Here is a 12,718-nt window from a genome sequence, read left to right on the forward strand (position 1 = left end):
GTTTTTAATTTAACTGAAAGGTTCAATCTACCACCCAATACCCATTCTGCTACAGTAAACGACTTCAGTTTTGAAAGCTGGCACATTACAAGTCCAGTGGCCATCTTTCCCAGGAACCCTTGGTGTGGTCAGGTGTGGTCCCATGGCCGATTCTGGCCGATGAGATGCAAATGGAAATGAGGGTGACCCTGAGGAGGTCTCGTATGAGACTGGAAAGCCCTCTTCTTCCCCTTCCTCCCTCCCCGCTTTCTGGAAGGAAGTTATGGAGGTGGGAGCACGAGTAGCCACCGCTGACCATGAAGCAGAGGGCGCCAGCCTGGAAGTGGAGCAAGAAGGACCTGGGCTTCCGATGGCACTGTGGGGCTGCCGCTCACACTAGACTGACTTCACGTGAGTACAAAGCGAACCTCTATCTTCTCCGAGCCTGGCATTTTGCATTTTCCTGTGGTGTTCAGCCAACCCTATTTCCCACACAGACAGCGTTTGACGCTCCCTTGCGGGTCTCCCTGATGAACGACGCTTTCCAAGACAGCTTGAGCAGCGTGTGTAATCTTACATGGTAGGGGCGATATTTTTCCTCGACATGCATCATCTTGCCTATCCAATGGTAGGCAGAGGCCCCGGCAGCAGGATGGTCTACCACGGCCTGCCCACCTTGAGTTCCGTCCCAGGAAGGTTTGGAATAGGAATTGCTACTTGGTTTCATCCACAGAATCCCTTGTTACTGGGACAAGGGAACGGGTCCCCAGAGGTAGTTCGGGATGCTTTAGCTGCCTGGCATCCCAGTGTGACACAGTCAATGGGCGGGGAGGGCCAGTACTCGCGGCTTCTTGAGTGTCCCCCTGCCCCAGTTAGCCACGGCATGCTGGCGGATGCAGAGGAAGCAGTGCTCCATCTTGGCACAGCTCCTGCCTCGCTGCCCTCTCTGACTTGCCAGGTCCACTCCTCCTCTGAGATACAGAGGTGTCCCTGGGGTGCCCACCTCCTGCCTGGCACCCCTGGAGGACTGTCCCAGCCCTGGGAGGTGGAGCATGACCAACCATCACCCCACACTGTGCACGACAGCACAGGGTGCCATGTTTTAGGACCCATCAATACTTATGTGGTCTTGGAGCAGACAAGGACTTTATAACCATAACATTTATTTAGAAATCATGAGGGAAAATGTAAATTTGACTGCCTAGAGGTCAAATCCAAAGGATTCTGTGCATGTCAAAAGGCAGTATCAGTGCTTTTTTCTCCTGTAAAGTATTTTCAGGGACTTATCTTCTGAAAATCAGTGATGCATTAAACAATGTAGCTACGAGCATGTCTACTATCTTTGAAAATGTTGCCAACAATTGGAAACAAGGCAAATATTCAGTACAGGAAGGCATAAGTGGATCAGTAGATCCTGCTAGTAGGATAGTTGGTTGCTCAGGATGGAAAACAAGAGCCACTTCTTGACCTGGGCGGCTGTTCTCCCCACCCTGGGAAGCGAGAGGGCGGAGAGTGGACTTACGAAGAGCAGCCCGCGTGTCTGAATATGGCTAAGCCCCGTGGGTGAAAGGGGGTTTCCTTGGCTGGATGACCACAGTAGTTTATCATCTCCTTAGTCTCAACTGCCTTTTCAAAAGCTTCCTCGGCGACCCATCTTAGTGTTGTAGGAAGGATGAGAGGATGCCAGTCGTAATAGGGAAGTTCACCTGCTGTTCAATCTGTCAGGTCCATTCCTATTGGGTGAAGGGCACAGGTGACGGCTTCGTGACAGGCCTTCCCTGAGAACATGAGCTCTGCTGCCCCAAAGCCCTGACTGGGGTCACGGAGATCAGGCATCCTGGGCTGCCGTGCTCCCTGGAGAGACGGTGTGTTCAGCGGCCAGCAGAGGAGAGGGGAGTCCGCGTCCTGCACTTCCTCACGCAAGACAGGACATGGGCCACGAGCAGGGGTCTGTTAGAAGCCCCCCATGTTTTTTTTAGGTGGGAGGAGGTTTCTCATTTTGACAGTAGACAGAGTCCCCCAGGGAGGAGACCAAGGGAACCATAGGGGACAGGCAGGGCCCCCGCTGGGCTCTGAGGACGCTGGTTAGTGGAGAGCCTCCCATGGCGTGTTTCAGTCTCAAGAACCCGGAGGAGTGATGGGCTGAGCCCCAGAGATTCATGGGGGAGAGAGAGGTGGCTGTGGTGGGAGGGAGAGAGCAAAGGAGAAAGGAGGAGGCAACGGAGGAAAGGGAGGCGATCAAGATGCTCAGACACCATGGGAAGGCGCCTGACCCCTGTTCTGTAGAAGAGGAAGAGGAGGGAAAGGAGTGGGAGAGAAGAGGAGGCAAGGAGAGAGAGGGAGAGAGGAGAGAGGAGAGAGCCAGACAGAGACCCAGGAGGAGGGACAGGAGGGACAGGATGGACACCAGAGAGGCAGAGGGGGAGGAGGGAGGGCAGAGGGGACAGAGGTAAGGGGAGGGAGCACCAGAGACATGGACAGGGCAGAGGACACACAGGAGGGGGCCGCGCACAGATTGGCCCGGAGATGGGGACCCCCGCGAGGCTCATCATGGGGCCGTGCCTGGGATCAGGCCTGCCAGGGCAGAGCTGGGCCAGACTCTCTCCTGTGCCAGCCTCTCTCCTGTGCCGAGACCGGCTAAGCTCAGGGCTCTCCTTGAGATACAACAAGTTCCCAGAGAGAATTTCCTCCCCTTGCCATTGCCCGCCCCCTGAAGAATCATTACAGCAGCAACAACGCAACCCCCAAGGTCACTGCGTCCGCCTGAGAAGTCTGGAGAGCCAGGTGAGGATCATCGGAAACGTCTCTCATCCTGGTCCTCCCCACCGCCCCGCTCACCCTCTGCACACGCAACCCCCTGGAACAGCGCTTTTCAGTGTGCAGGATCAAAAACTGCACATCACGAATGAGCCTTTTCTTTCCAGAGTTCCCAGGACAGCAGCTCCACCCGCCCATGACATCATCCCTGCCTTGCACAGGCTCAGAACCAGCACCCGGTGGGGGAGGGAGGCTCAGCCAGTGCGAACGGAGTGAGGGGCAATGACTTTGAGGAACGGGGTCAGAGAGAGAAGTGTGTGTGTCACACACACACACACAGCACACAGAGGACACAGGTTCACCCCGGGACAGGGATCAGTGCATCGCCTCAGTCGGGCGGGTGTGCTAAGGCTTTTAGATGCACCTCCCCACAGAAGCACCGTGGCTGTGTTTGCGGGGGGTACCCCACATCACGCTCAGCTGCAGAGGCCACCTGTGCTTCCTGAAGACTCAGTGTGCATTCCCATCTTCTGTGAAGACCTCCTCTACTCTTTGGGGCGGCCACGGCTCACGCCCTCACGGCCTTGCTGGGTCTGTCGCGGACCCTAGCTCTAGGACCTGCCCATTGGCACAGTCTGTCCTGCCTTTCCAGGGTGTCCCCGCTGTCTGGATGGGCCTTTGTGGGACTTGATGGGGGATGTCTCTCCTGCAGGTAGATGAGGAGGTTCTGCCGGTAGCTTCCCCTCCACAGACACATGGGGAAGGAGCTGAGGGGGAGAGTGGCCAGGGAAGGACAGGGACCTGTCTGAGCACCTGAACTCTTCACACTGACGCCCTGGTCCCTGTGGGCCTTTCAGTTGCCTGGGCCACGCCGTGCGTTCTTAGGCATGTCACCCTGAGCTGGGTCCCGGTTGCCTGTGATGGAGGGTCACTTCTGTTGGGATCAGGATTGCTATGGAAACATGGGTCCCTCCAGAAGCTTCCACTTCCCACCTTCCCCACAAGTCACAGCTGTGGCCACTTGCGTTTTCTGACCTCCTCCCACGGTGCTCTCGACACTGTCCTGGAGAGGATGGGGACCCGCACTCCCAGTTCCAGTGACGGACATCTGTTCTCCATGGCTGGATGTCCCTCGGTGTCTTGGCTCACACCTTGCCAGGAGGTTCTCTTCCTGTGGCCTGTCCCTGGGCCTGGGCAGGCAGGTTTCCCTCCCTCCTCCCAGCCTGCTGGGGTGTGTGGTCATCTGGGTGGTCCCTCCCTCAAGGTGCCCTGGGCCGGAGGCTCACAGCTCTGCCCAAGCCCTGCAGGCTGGCCCTGGCACGCGGACCATGGGATGAGTGGCAGCAGTGGGCTTGCTCTCCCTGTGCCAGTCTGTCAGCTCCCATCACCTAAAGCCTCCTGTCACCCTGGTTCCTGTGCCGTTTCAAGCTGGTTCTTCATCCTATAAATTACCCTTGAATCTTCTGGCCAGTTACCTCCTTTCTAAGTCAGCCAGAGCTGGTCTTAACCGGAGAGGGCAGACTGACCCACGCCTCCGCTCCTCAGCGGCCCTGTAGCTCGTGCCCCAGACACTGCCCGCCCTTCCCATGCACCCTTCCGCTCGGGGCAGTGTTCCGGGTGGTGACCGCGTGGCAGCCGGAACTCAGCAAGACCAACCCCATTTCCGCTCATTTCACCCCCCAGAATCGCCTGCTGCCCCCGCTACTGTGGAAATACAGAACGGCAGTTAAGCCCCCGGGGCGACCTGAGTTGGCCCAGCTCTTGTCGCCTGTTGAGCTACAGGTTTTCCATCTAAGTACTGGAGGAGAGCGTCCTCCTTCGTGTTTAAATCGCACCTTTCCTTTGCCAGATACCAGGCAGTGGGGAGGGGAGGGATTCAGATTCACGTTGTTATAGGATCTGGCACTACTCCGCGCCACTACCAGCTTACCTGGCATTCCAGAAACAAATCCTCTTTCCGGTTGGGAGGATCATCTTCGCTCCCTTCCCGCCAGCTAGCTCAGTGGCAGGGCGTGGCTGACCAGGCGACGGTGCCATAGGTATTTCAAATCAGGGAAACAGGACACACGCGTGTGTCTGTGTAGGATTGCCTGTGCCTTCCACGAGGAGAAGGCGGATTTGCGGAGAAAGACGAGTAACTATGGTGGGGGCCACGCGCATTTGGACCTGCACGCTGACTTGTGAAACCCCGTCCCCGTGAGGGCATCTTGTGTTCACTGACATTGAAAACACCGTAGTAACGACCACTTCATTCAATCTCATCATGAAAACACCTGCCGTCTCAGCACCGGGCGGAGCTTAAGAAATGAAGTCGGGCGTTTCTGCCGCCTCGCCCCGCCCCCATGCCCAAGGCAGAACCCAACCTGCGCCGTGTTTCGGGGTAGCAGGCGACGCCTCTGCCCCTTCCTCTGACAGCTGGAGTCAGCCGGCATTCAGCAGAGAGGGGCACGCGGGTGTGGCCGATTGCCCGGCTTCTGCCCCAGCCCTCTGCCAGCGTGCTGGGCTGCCGTGAGAAGTCATTGAGCCTGTCTGAATTCGCAATACCCGTTTGTAAATGGAGCAGCTGATACCTTTCTTACGAAGCTGGAGAGAGGGCAAAGCAGGCCTGGTTTCTGCCATGCTGCACCCTATGTGGCCCCTTTCTCTCCCCCAGGAAATGGCTTGGTGCCAGCATAACTGAGTGGTCGGTGGGAACCCAGCCCTGAGGCCACGCTCCTCCTGTGCTGGAGTCAGGTGTGGGCACTGCTGGCGGGGGAGCCTGCCCCCTGGTTCCACCAGCCACAGACTCCGCCTTGCCACGCTGTCCTCTCTCGGCCAGATCACTAACGGCTCAACTCCTGCAGCAGGGAGAAGCCCCAGCGCCCCGGCCTGCCGGCCTGCCGGCCCCAGCGCCCACCCACCTGATGGTCTGATGCTGCAGGGAATCGGGGTCCGTGGCGTTGGCCGTCAGCAGCACGCTGCCCACCGAGATGTTCTCTCGCTTGGTCACCATCATGGGATCCGGGGAGAAGACTGGGCCCTCGTTGACATCCCGGACGGTGATGTGGACGGTGGCCGTGGAGCTGGGGCCGTAGGAGACATCAGGGACCAGCGGGTCCTCGTTCTCCACTTTGATCAGCAGCGTGTGAAAGGCGGAGATCTCGTAGTCCAGGGCCTGGAAGGCAGATGGGAGTGTCAGGACTTGCACCTGCCAGAGGTGGACGCTCCCCACAGCGTCCCTCTGACGTTCTGTGAGCAGCAGGGGTGGACCCGGGCTTCGTGGCCTTGGTCTCATGCAAGCTGGATGTCCTCTTTAAGAAGATTAAAAGGAAACATGTGACTATAAAGTTAGGTCTGACAAGCTGGTGTTTTTAGGTGGAGAATAAACGAGGGCACCCGTCCTGGCCTGAGCCTCCCGACCTCCCTCTGTGACCCGCAGGCCGCTCACTGACAACCAGGCTCCGACAGGCTTCCTGCCTGTAACCTGCAACTGCTGACACCTGCAGGCACAGCGCACGGGCGCCTGGAGCCCCAGCTCCATCAGCTTCCAGCAGGTCCCCAGGCCAAACAAACAGCGCGGGGCTCTGTTTCCACACGTCCCTCTCACAGGCCGGGGCTCCGGCTCGGTGTCTATGTTGCCTGCAGGGAAGCCCTTCTCCAGGAGCATGGAGCCCCGTGGGGAAAAGAGTTGGAGGGTCCGGGGCGTGGGGGGCTGAGGTGCTGGGCCTTTGTCCTCTGAGGGGGTTGAAAACATGTGCGGCATTTTTAGCTGTCATCAAGATGCAGGGGCTCAGTGACCACACTGGGAAGGGGACAGAGAGGCCAGTCACACAGCCATGTCAGGAGATCCCTACACAGTGACGACTGTCCTGCCCCAGTGCCAATGGGTGTCCCCAGGGAGGACCACTCCGGGCCTCTTTGCAAAGGGCCCCAATAGCACACCCACCCCTGTCTGCTGCGTGGGCTGCGTCAGACGCACAAACTCCATGGCGAGCAGTAGCACTGCGGCAGTCCTGGGACCAAACATCACAGGAGCCCTGCCCTGCAGTCAGAGTGACACTTTCCAGAATGGGCCTCCTGTAACCCAGGGTGCATGGGGAAGCATTTAGGTGAGACCAGGATAAACTTGTAACTTGGACAATGATATTCTAATGTCCCCTGGGAAAGCAAGCAGGGAGCTCATGGGAGCCAGGCTGCAGGGGCAGCGGGTCTGCTCTCTAGGAGGACATGACGCTTGAGAGCCAGGGGGTTTGACTGGCAGCCCACTGAGGACAGCAGAAGGGCAGGGCACAAGGGCTGGGGCAGTGGGCAGAGGGGAGTGGCAGGAGCTGGGTGAAGAGCCAGGTGCACTAGAGTCCTATAGAGTCCCGTGGACAAAGACTATACTTTCAGGGATCATTTCTACAGAGTCCCGCGGACGGAGCCGGTCACTGTAGAAGTTACAGTGTCTTCCATGATGATTGTAGCTAACGTGTGCGGTGCTAGCCTTCCACACTCAGGAGGCGCGTGTACATGTGTGTGAGCTCGTGTGCACACGTGCACGTATGTGAGCACACATCCCCTCCGGAGAAAATGCTTCCTGGTCACGACCGCTCTTCTCTTCCCACACGGACTCCCAGCAGGGTTGGCAGTAGGGTTTTAAGTCAGCAGAGGCAAAATTCTTGGGGCCTGTGAACTGCCTGGTTGTTGTTTTGGCGCCTCTCTCTCTCTCTCTCTCTCTCTCCCCCTCTAACATAAGGACAATTGACCATGCTTCTTCCTTTTCTTGGATTCTCTCTCTCATCCCAAGAGATGCCCCAAATGTGCCACCTTGATAAAGAAAATTTCAAACAAGGCTCAGGAAGCTGCCCCACTTGGAAAACAGTCGTTCGTCCCAGTGAAGACGTTGAAGGGGACAGAGACCTCTGGCCTGCTGGGCTGTGCTGCTCGGGACTGAAACCCGTCTCCTGAGAACCCCTCCGCCTGTGTCAGCCGGGCAGACCCAGTGGGCCCAGCAGGTGGTGCTGAGGGTCCTTGTATGCTGGATTCCCAGGAATTCTGCAACTTTCCAGAAAAAAGGAGAACATGCTGACACCAGGAAACCCCAGGCCGTTGCTGAACTTTCTACTGCAGTGAAAACGCGCCTGGGACAGGCTTTCCTGGGCTTCTCAGCTCAGCGGGGCTCCTCACACCACGGAGTCTGGACCATGGTTTGAGGCCAGTGTGGTCAGCAGGTGGCCAGCAGGATGGGGTGGAGCAGACTCAGAGAACCAAGAGAAGGATGAGAGAGAGACGGCTGAGACTGTGCATTCGGGTGTGTGTGTGTGTCTGTGTGTGGTGTGTGTGTGTGTATGTGGTGTGTGTGGGTATGTGGTGTGTGTGGTGTGTGTATATGTGTGGTATGTGTGTGTGTGTCTATGTGTATGTTGTGTGTGTGTGAATGTGTCTGTGTGTGATGTGTATGTTGTGTGTGTATGTGGTGTGTGTGAATGTGGTGTGTGTGTGTGTATGTGTGTCTGTCTTTGTGTGTGGTGTGTATGTTGTGTGTGTGGTATGTGTGAATGTGTGTGTGTGTGAATGTGTCTGTGTGTGGTGTGTATGATGTGTGTGTGGTGTGTATGTTGTGTGTATGTGTGGTGTGTGTGAATGTGGTGTGTGTGTGTGTATGTGTGTCTGTCTTTGTGTGTGGTGTGTATGTTGTGTGTGTGGTATGTGTGAATGTGTGTGTGTGTGAATGTGTCTGTGTGTGGTGTGTATGATGTGTGTGTGGTGTGTATGTTGTGTGTATGTGTGGTGTGTGTGTGTGTCTGTGTGTATGGTGTGTGGTGTGTGTGTGTGTGTGTGGTGAGTGGTGTGTATATTGTGTGTGTGTGGTGTGTGTGTGTGTGTGTGAATGTGTCTGTGTGTGATGTGTATATCGTGTGTGTATGTGGTGTGCGTGAATGTGGTGTGTGTGTGTGGTGTGTGTGTGTGGTGTGCATGTTGTGTGTGTGGTGTGTATGTTGTGTGTATGTGTGGTGTATGTGTGTGTCTGTGTGTGTGGTGTGTGTGTGTGGTGTGTAGTGTGTGTGTGTGGTGTGTGGTGTGTATGTTGTGTGTGTGTGGTGTGTGTGTGTCTGTGTCTGTGTGTGTGGTGTGTGTGTGTCTGTATCTGTGTGTGTGGTGTGTATGTGTGTGTGTGTGTGAATGTGTCTGTGTGTGATGTGTATGTTGTGTGTGTATGTGGTGTGTGTGAATGTGGTGTGTGTGTGTGTATGTGTGGTATGTGTGTCTGTGTCTTTGTGTGTGGTGTGTATGTTGTGTGTGTGGTATGTGTGAATGTGTCTGTGTGTGGTGTGTATGTTGTGTGTATGTGTGGTGTGTGTGTGTGTCTGTGTGTATGGTGTGTGGTGTGTATGTTGTGTGTGTGTGGTGTGTGTGTGTGTGTGGTGTGTGTGTGTGTGTGTGTGAATGTGTCTGTGTGTGATGTGTATGTCATGTGTGTATGTGGTGTGCGTGAATGTGGTGTGTGTGTGTGTGGTGTGTGTGTGTCTGTGTCTGTGTGTGTGGTGTGTATGTTGTGTGTGTGTGTCTGTGTCTGTGTGTGGTGTGCATGTTGTGTGTGTGGTGTGTATGTTGTGTGTATGTGTGGTGTATGTGTGTGTCTGTGTGTGTGGTGTGTGGTGTGTGTGTGTGGTGTGTAGTGTGTGTGTGTGTGGTGTGTGGTGTGTATGTTGTGTGTGTGTGGTGTGTGTGTGTCTGTGTCTGTGTGTGTGGTGTGTGTGTGTCTGTATCTGTGTGTGTGGTGTGTGTGTGTGTGTGTGTGAATGTGTCTGTGTGTGATGTGTATGTCGTGTGTGTATGTGGTGTGTGTGAATGTGGTGTGTGTGTGTGGGGGTGTGTGTGTGTGTCTGTGTGTGTGGTGTGTATGTTGTGTCTGTGGTATGTGTGAATGTGGTGTGTGTGTGTGTGGTGTGTGTCTGTGTCTGTATGTGGTGTGTGTGTTGTGTGTGTGGTGTGTATGTTGTGTGTATGTGTGGTGTGTGTGTTTGTGTGTGTGGTGTGTGGTGTGTGTAGTGTGTGTGTGTGGTGTGTGGTGTGTATGTTGTGTGTGTGTGGTGTGTGTGTGTGTGTGTGTGTTTGGTGTGTATCTGTGTGTGTGTGTGTGTGTGTGTGTGTGTGTGCACGCATGTGCCCTCCATGCATATCTCAAGCTGGGGCTCCCGGCAGCAGAGGCCAGGCATGGGTGTGGGCTGGGCACCTGGAGCTTCATTGTGCCATGGAATTCACCTTATGTCCAGGCACAGGGCTGGCTTTTTCCAGGCCCTGCAGTTGGGACCTGGCTCTGGGCTTCCCTAGCAGGTGGTGTCCAACATCATTGACCAGGGACTTCCTTTCTGCTGGGCAATTCTACAGAGAAGGGGCTGCTGCCAGATGTCAGCGTCAACACCTGCAGCCTGGAGGAACGGGTGGTCAGCTTGGTCAGGGAGATCTGGGTGGATGTGTTAGTGTCCTGAGGTTGCGGGAAGAGGACAGCGCAACCCGAGTGGCCAAACAGCAGGAACGTGTTCTCTGATGGTTCTGCAGGCAGAGTCTGAGATCCGGAGGTCACAGGGCTGTGCTCCCGAGCCCTCTAGGGGAGGCTTCCTGGCTCCCCCCAGCCCCTGGGGTCCTTGGCCTGTGGCCACTGCTCTCCTGCATGTCTCTGTCTTCACAAGGCTTCCTTCTTATAAGGACACCAGTCCCTGGGTTTGGGGCCCCCTGGCTCCAGTGTGCCTCGTCTTAGCTAATTACATCTGTAAAGATGAGGTCAGTGCACAGGGACCAGGGTTAGGAGGTCAAGGCATCCTTTCCAAGTGTCCCAACTCAGGCCAGCTGTGGGCCACAGCTCCTGCACACAGGCCCTGCAGCGCACAGAGCTCCATCAGAACCAGGACGGTCACCTCACTGTGCATCCGCTCTGTCTGGGGTGCCCTGCTACTGAGTTTGTGGCCATTTGTTGTAGCAGTAGCAGGAAACTCATACAGACTGAGTAGTAGTTACTGTTCTGGACATTTCACATATTAACCTTTGAAGTCCTCACATCTGTGATAAACTGAATGTGTGTGTCCAGTCCAAACTTATGTTGAAATCATTCTACCCAGTTTAAGGCTTTGGGAGGTGGGGACACTGGTAGGTAATGAGGTCAGGAGGCAGATCCCTCACAAAGGGGATTAGACCCTGATGCCAGAGACTCCAGGGCGTGGCCTTGTCCTCTACCACTTGAGGGCAGAGCAGGGAGCCTCCATCCACAGAAAGCAGACCCTCGCTAGACAGAGTCTTCCAGACCTTGACCTTGGGCTTCCAGCTTCCAGAGCTGTGAGCAGCGGGTCTGTGGTACTTTGTCACAGCAGTACCCACGGCATGCAAAAGGTAGTTTGGTGCCAGCTCATGGGGAGTTGGGGGCAAGGTCTCTGCTCTGCCTGCTGCTTCTGTAGAAACTATAAATACACTTCCCGTCTGCTGGAGGCCAGTGGTTTCCTGTACTAGGAAAGAGAATCTGAAGGCCTGGGCTCTGGCAGAAACTGGCCCTGGAACTTCCCAGAGAGAGTGGAGCTGCGTGAAAGCTGGAGGTGACCCGCATGGCCCCTCCTGTGCCGGGTCCTCCCTCTGACCCTTCGGCACTGCAGCACACACGAGGGCTTTGTGTTGGGATCACATTTCTGCCTCCTTCCACTGGGAGCCAGGGGAGGCTCTGCGGCACCAGCAGCTTCCCCAAGAACTATTATGCATGTGTTTCTAGGACCATCATGGAGATTCTGTTAAGAAAGATTAAGATGAAACATAATAGTTCACACTCTGAGCAGAGATCTTTACAAAACCCTTACAGATCCCATTCTGGCACATCCTTTGCTAGCTCATTAGCAAACCTGCTGAGAATCACATTTAACATGTAAGTTTGGCTTTCTTAAAGTCACAGTTGAGTTTTCCAGAACCTATAAAAGAGGCGAAGAGCTTCGCGGCTGCTGGTGGCTGCTGCTGTGGGCGCAGCTGCACCTGTGAGCCACCACCTCAGAGGAAGAGTGGGCTTTACCTATGGCCTTCTCCACTCGTGGTCCCCCCACCCTCGCTGCTCACTGGGGGACAGCGGCACGGGCAGATCCTTACTTTGACGACGGAGAGCATCCCCTCATTGGTCTGTGGGTTGGTGTGGATCTCGAAGCTCTGCCCCGGGTTTCCGTTGATGATGGTGTAGGCAGCCCTCCACGCGCCTGTGGTGGGGTCGTCCTTGTCTTCCACCGTCAGATTGACGATGACTCCCACCGCGCCTTCCTCCACTGTGGCTTGAAACTGCAAACGAAGCAGACGGCCACTTGTCACTATTTCAAAAAAATACACAGCAAGGACCACGCGTGGAGCCCTCCCGCATGCACGATATCCGGGACGCAGCACATCATCTCATTTAATAGCAAGTGGTAACACGGGAGGCATATGGCTCCGCTCTGCCTCTCAGCTCCCCCTGAACTCAGGTGAGGTCACGAGACTAACTTCTCTCCTACAGGACCTGGGCGGAACGACGCCGGGCTGGCCAAGAGGACAGGACCACAGCAGTGCCTCCTACCCGTGCTCTGTCTTCTCTGCCTGCGTGAACACCCACAAGCCCAGGGCCCACAGGGAGCAGGAGCCACGGCAGGGGGGGCAGGGAGGGCAGCCTTGATCCCTGAGGCTCCACGTGGAGTGAATGGCCAGGCTGCCTGCTCTGCTGTTGAACAAGAACGTGCTCCACGGAGTGCAAGCCATCGAGTGCTCCTGTGTGCACTTATTCCTGCAGCCTGCTCACCCTGAACCACCAGGTCACCCGAGCCCAGGACTCGCAGCAGAGACCCTGGGGCTTGAAGCCAGGGTTTGCCTCCAGAACCTCTGTTGCCGCCACCCTCCCTTCTGAGAGGCGAACCAACTTGATCCCCGCCCTTTGCCCCGAACTCACATGGCTAGAAAGCCATTTGCTGCAGAAACATAGAGCTCCATGGTGTGGAGGCCCGTACACCCGTGTTTTTATTGTAGT

The 12,718-nt window shown here is 55.9% G+C and overlaps 1 protein-coding gene across 1 annotated transcript in view; it reads right to left on the reverse strand.

Annotated features, from left to right (window-relative positions):
* Cdh13 (cadherin 13) overlaps positions 1-12,718 on the reverse strand; it is an 899,199-nt gene that overhangs the window by 77,832 nt on the left and 808,649 nt on the right. Inside the window, exons 9-10 of the mRNA XM_047528617.1 lie at positions 11,821-12,003; positions 5,637-5,890 (exon numbers count right to left, since the gene is read on the reverse strand). Coding sequence (XP_047384573.1) covers positions 5,637-5,890; positions 11,821-12,003 — 437 coding nt within the window. The remainder of the gene's footprint in view (positions 1-5,636; positions 5,891-11,820; positions 12,004-12,718) is intronic.

Source organism: Sciurus carolinensis, chromosome 16 (genome assembly GCF_902686445.1).
Source record: "Sciurus carolinensis chromosome 16, mSciCar1.2, whole genome shotgun sequence".
In the NCBI taxonomy this organism is placed as follows: Eukaryota; Metazoa; Chordata; class Mammalia; order Rodentia; family Sciuridae; genus Sciurus; species Sciurus carolinensis.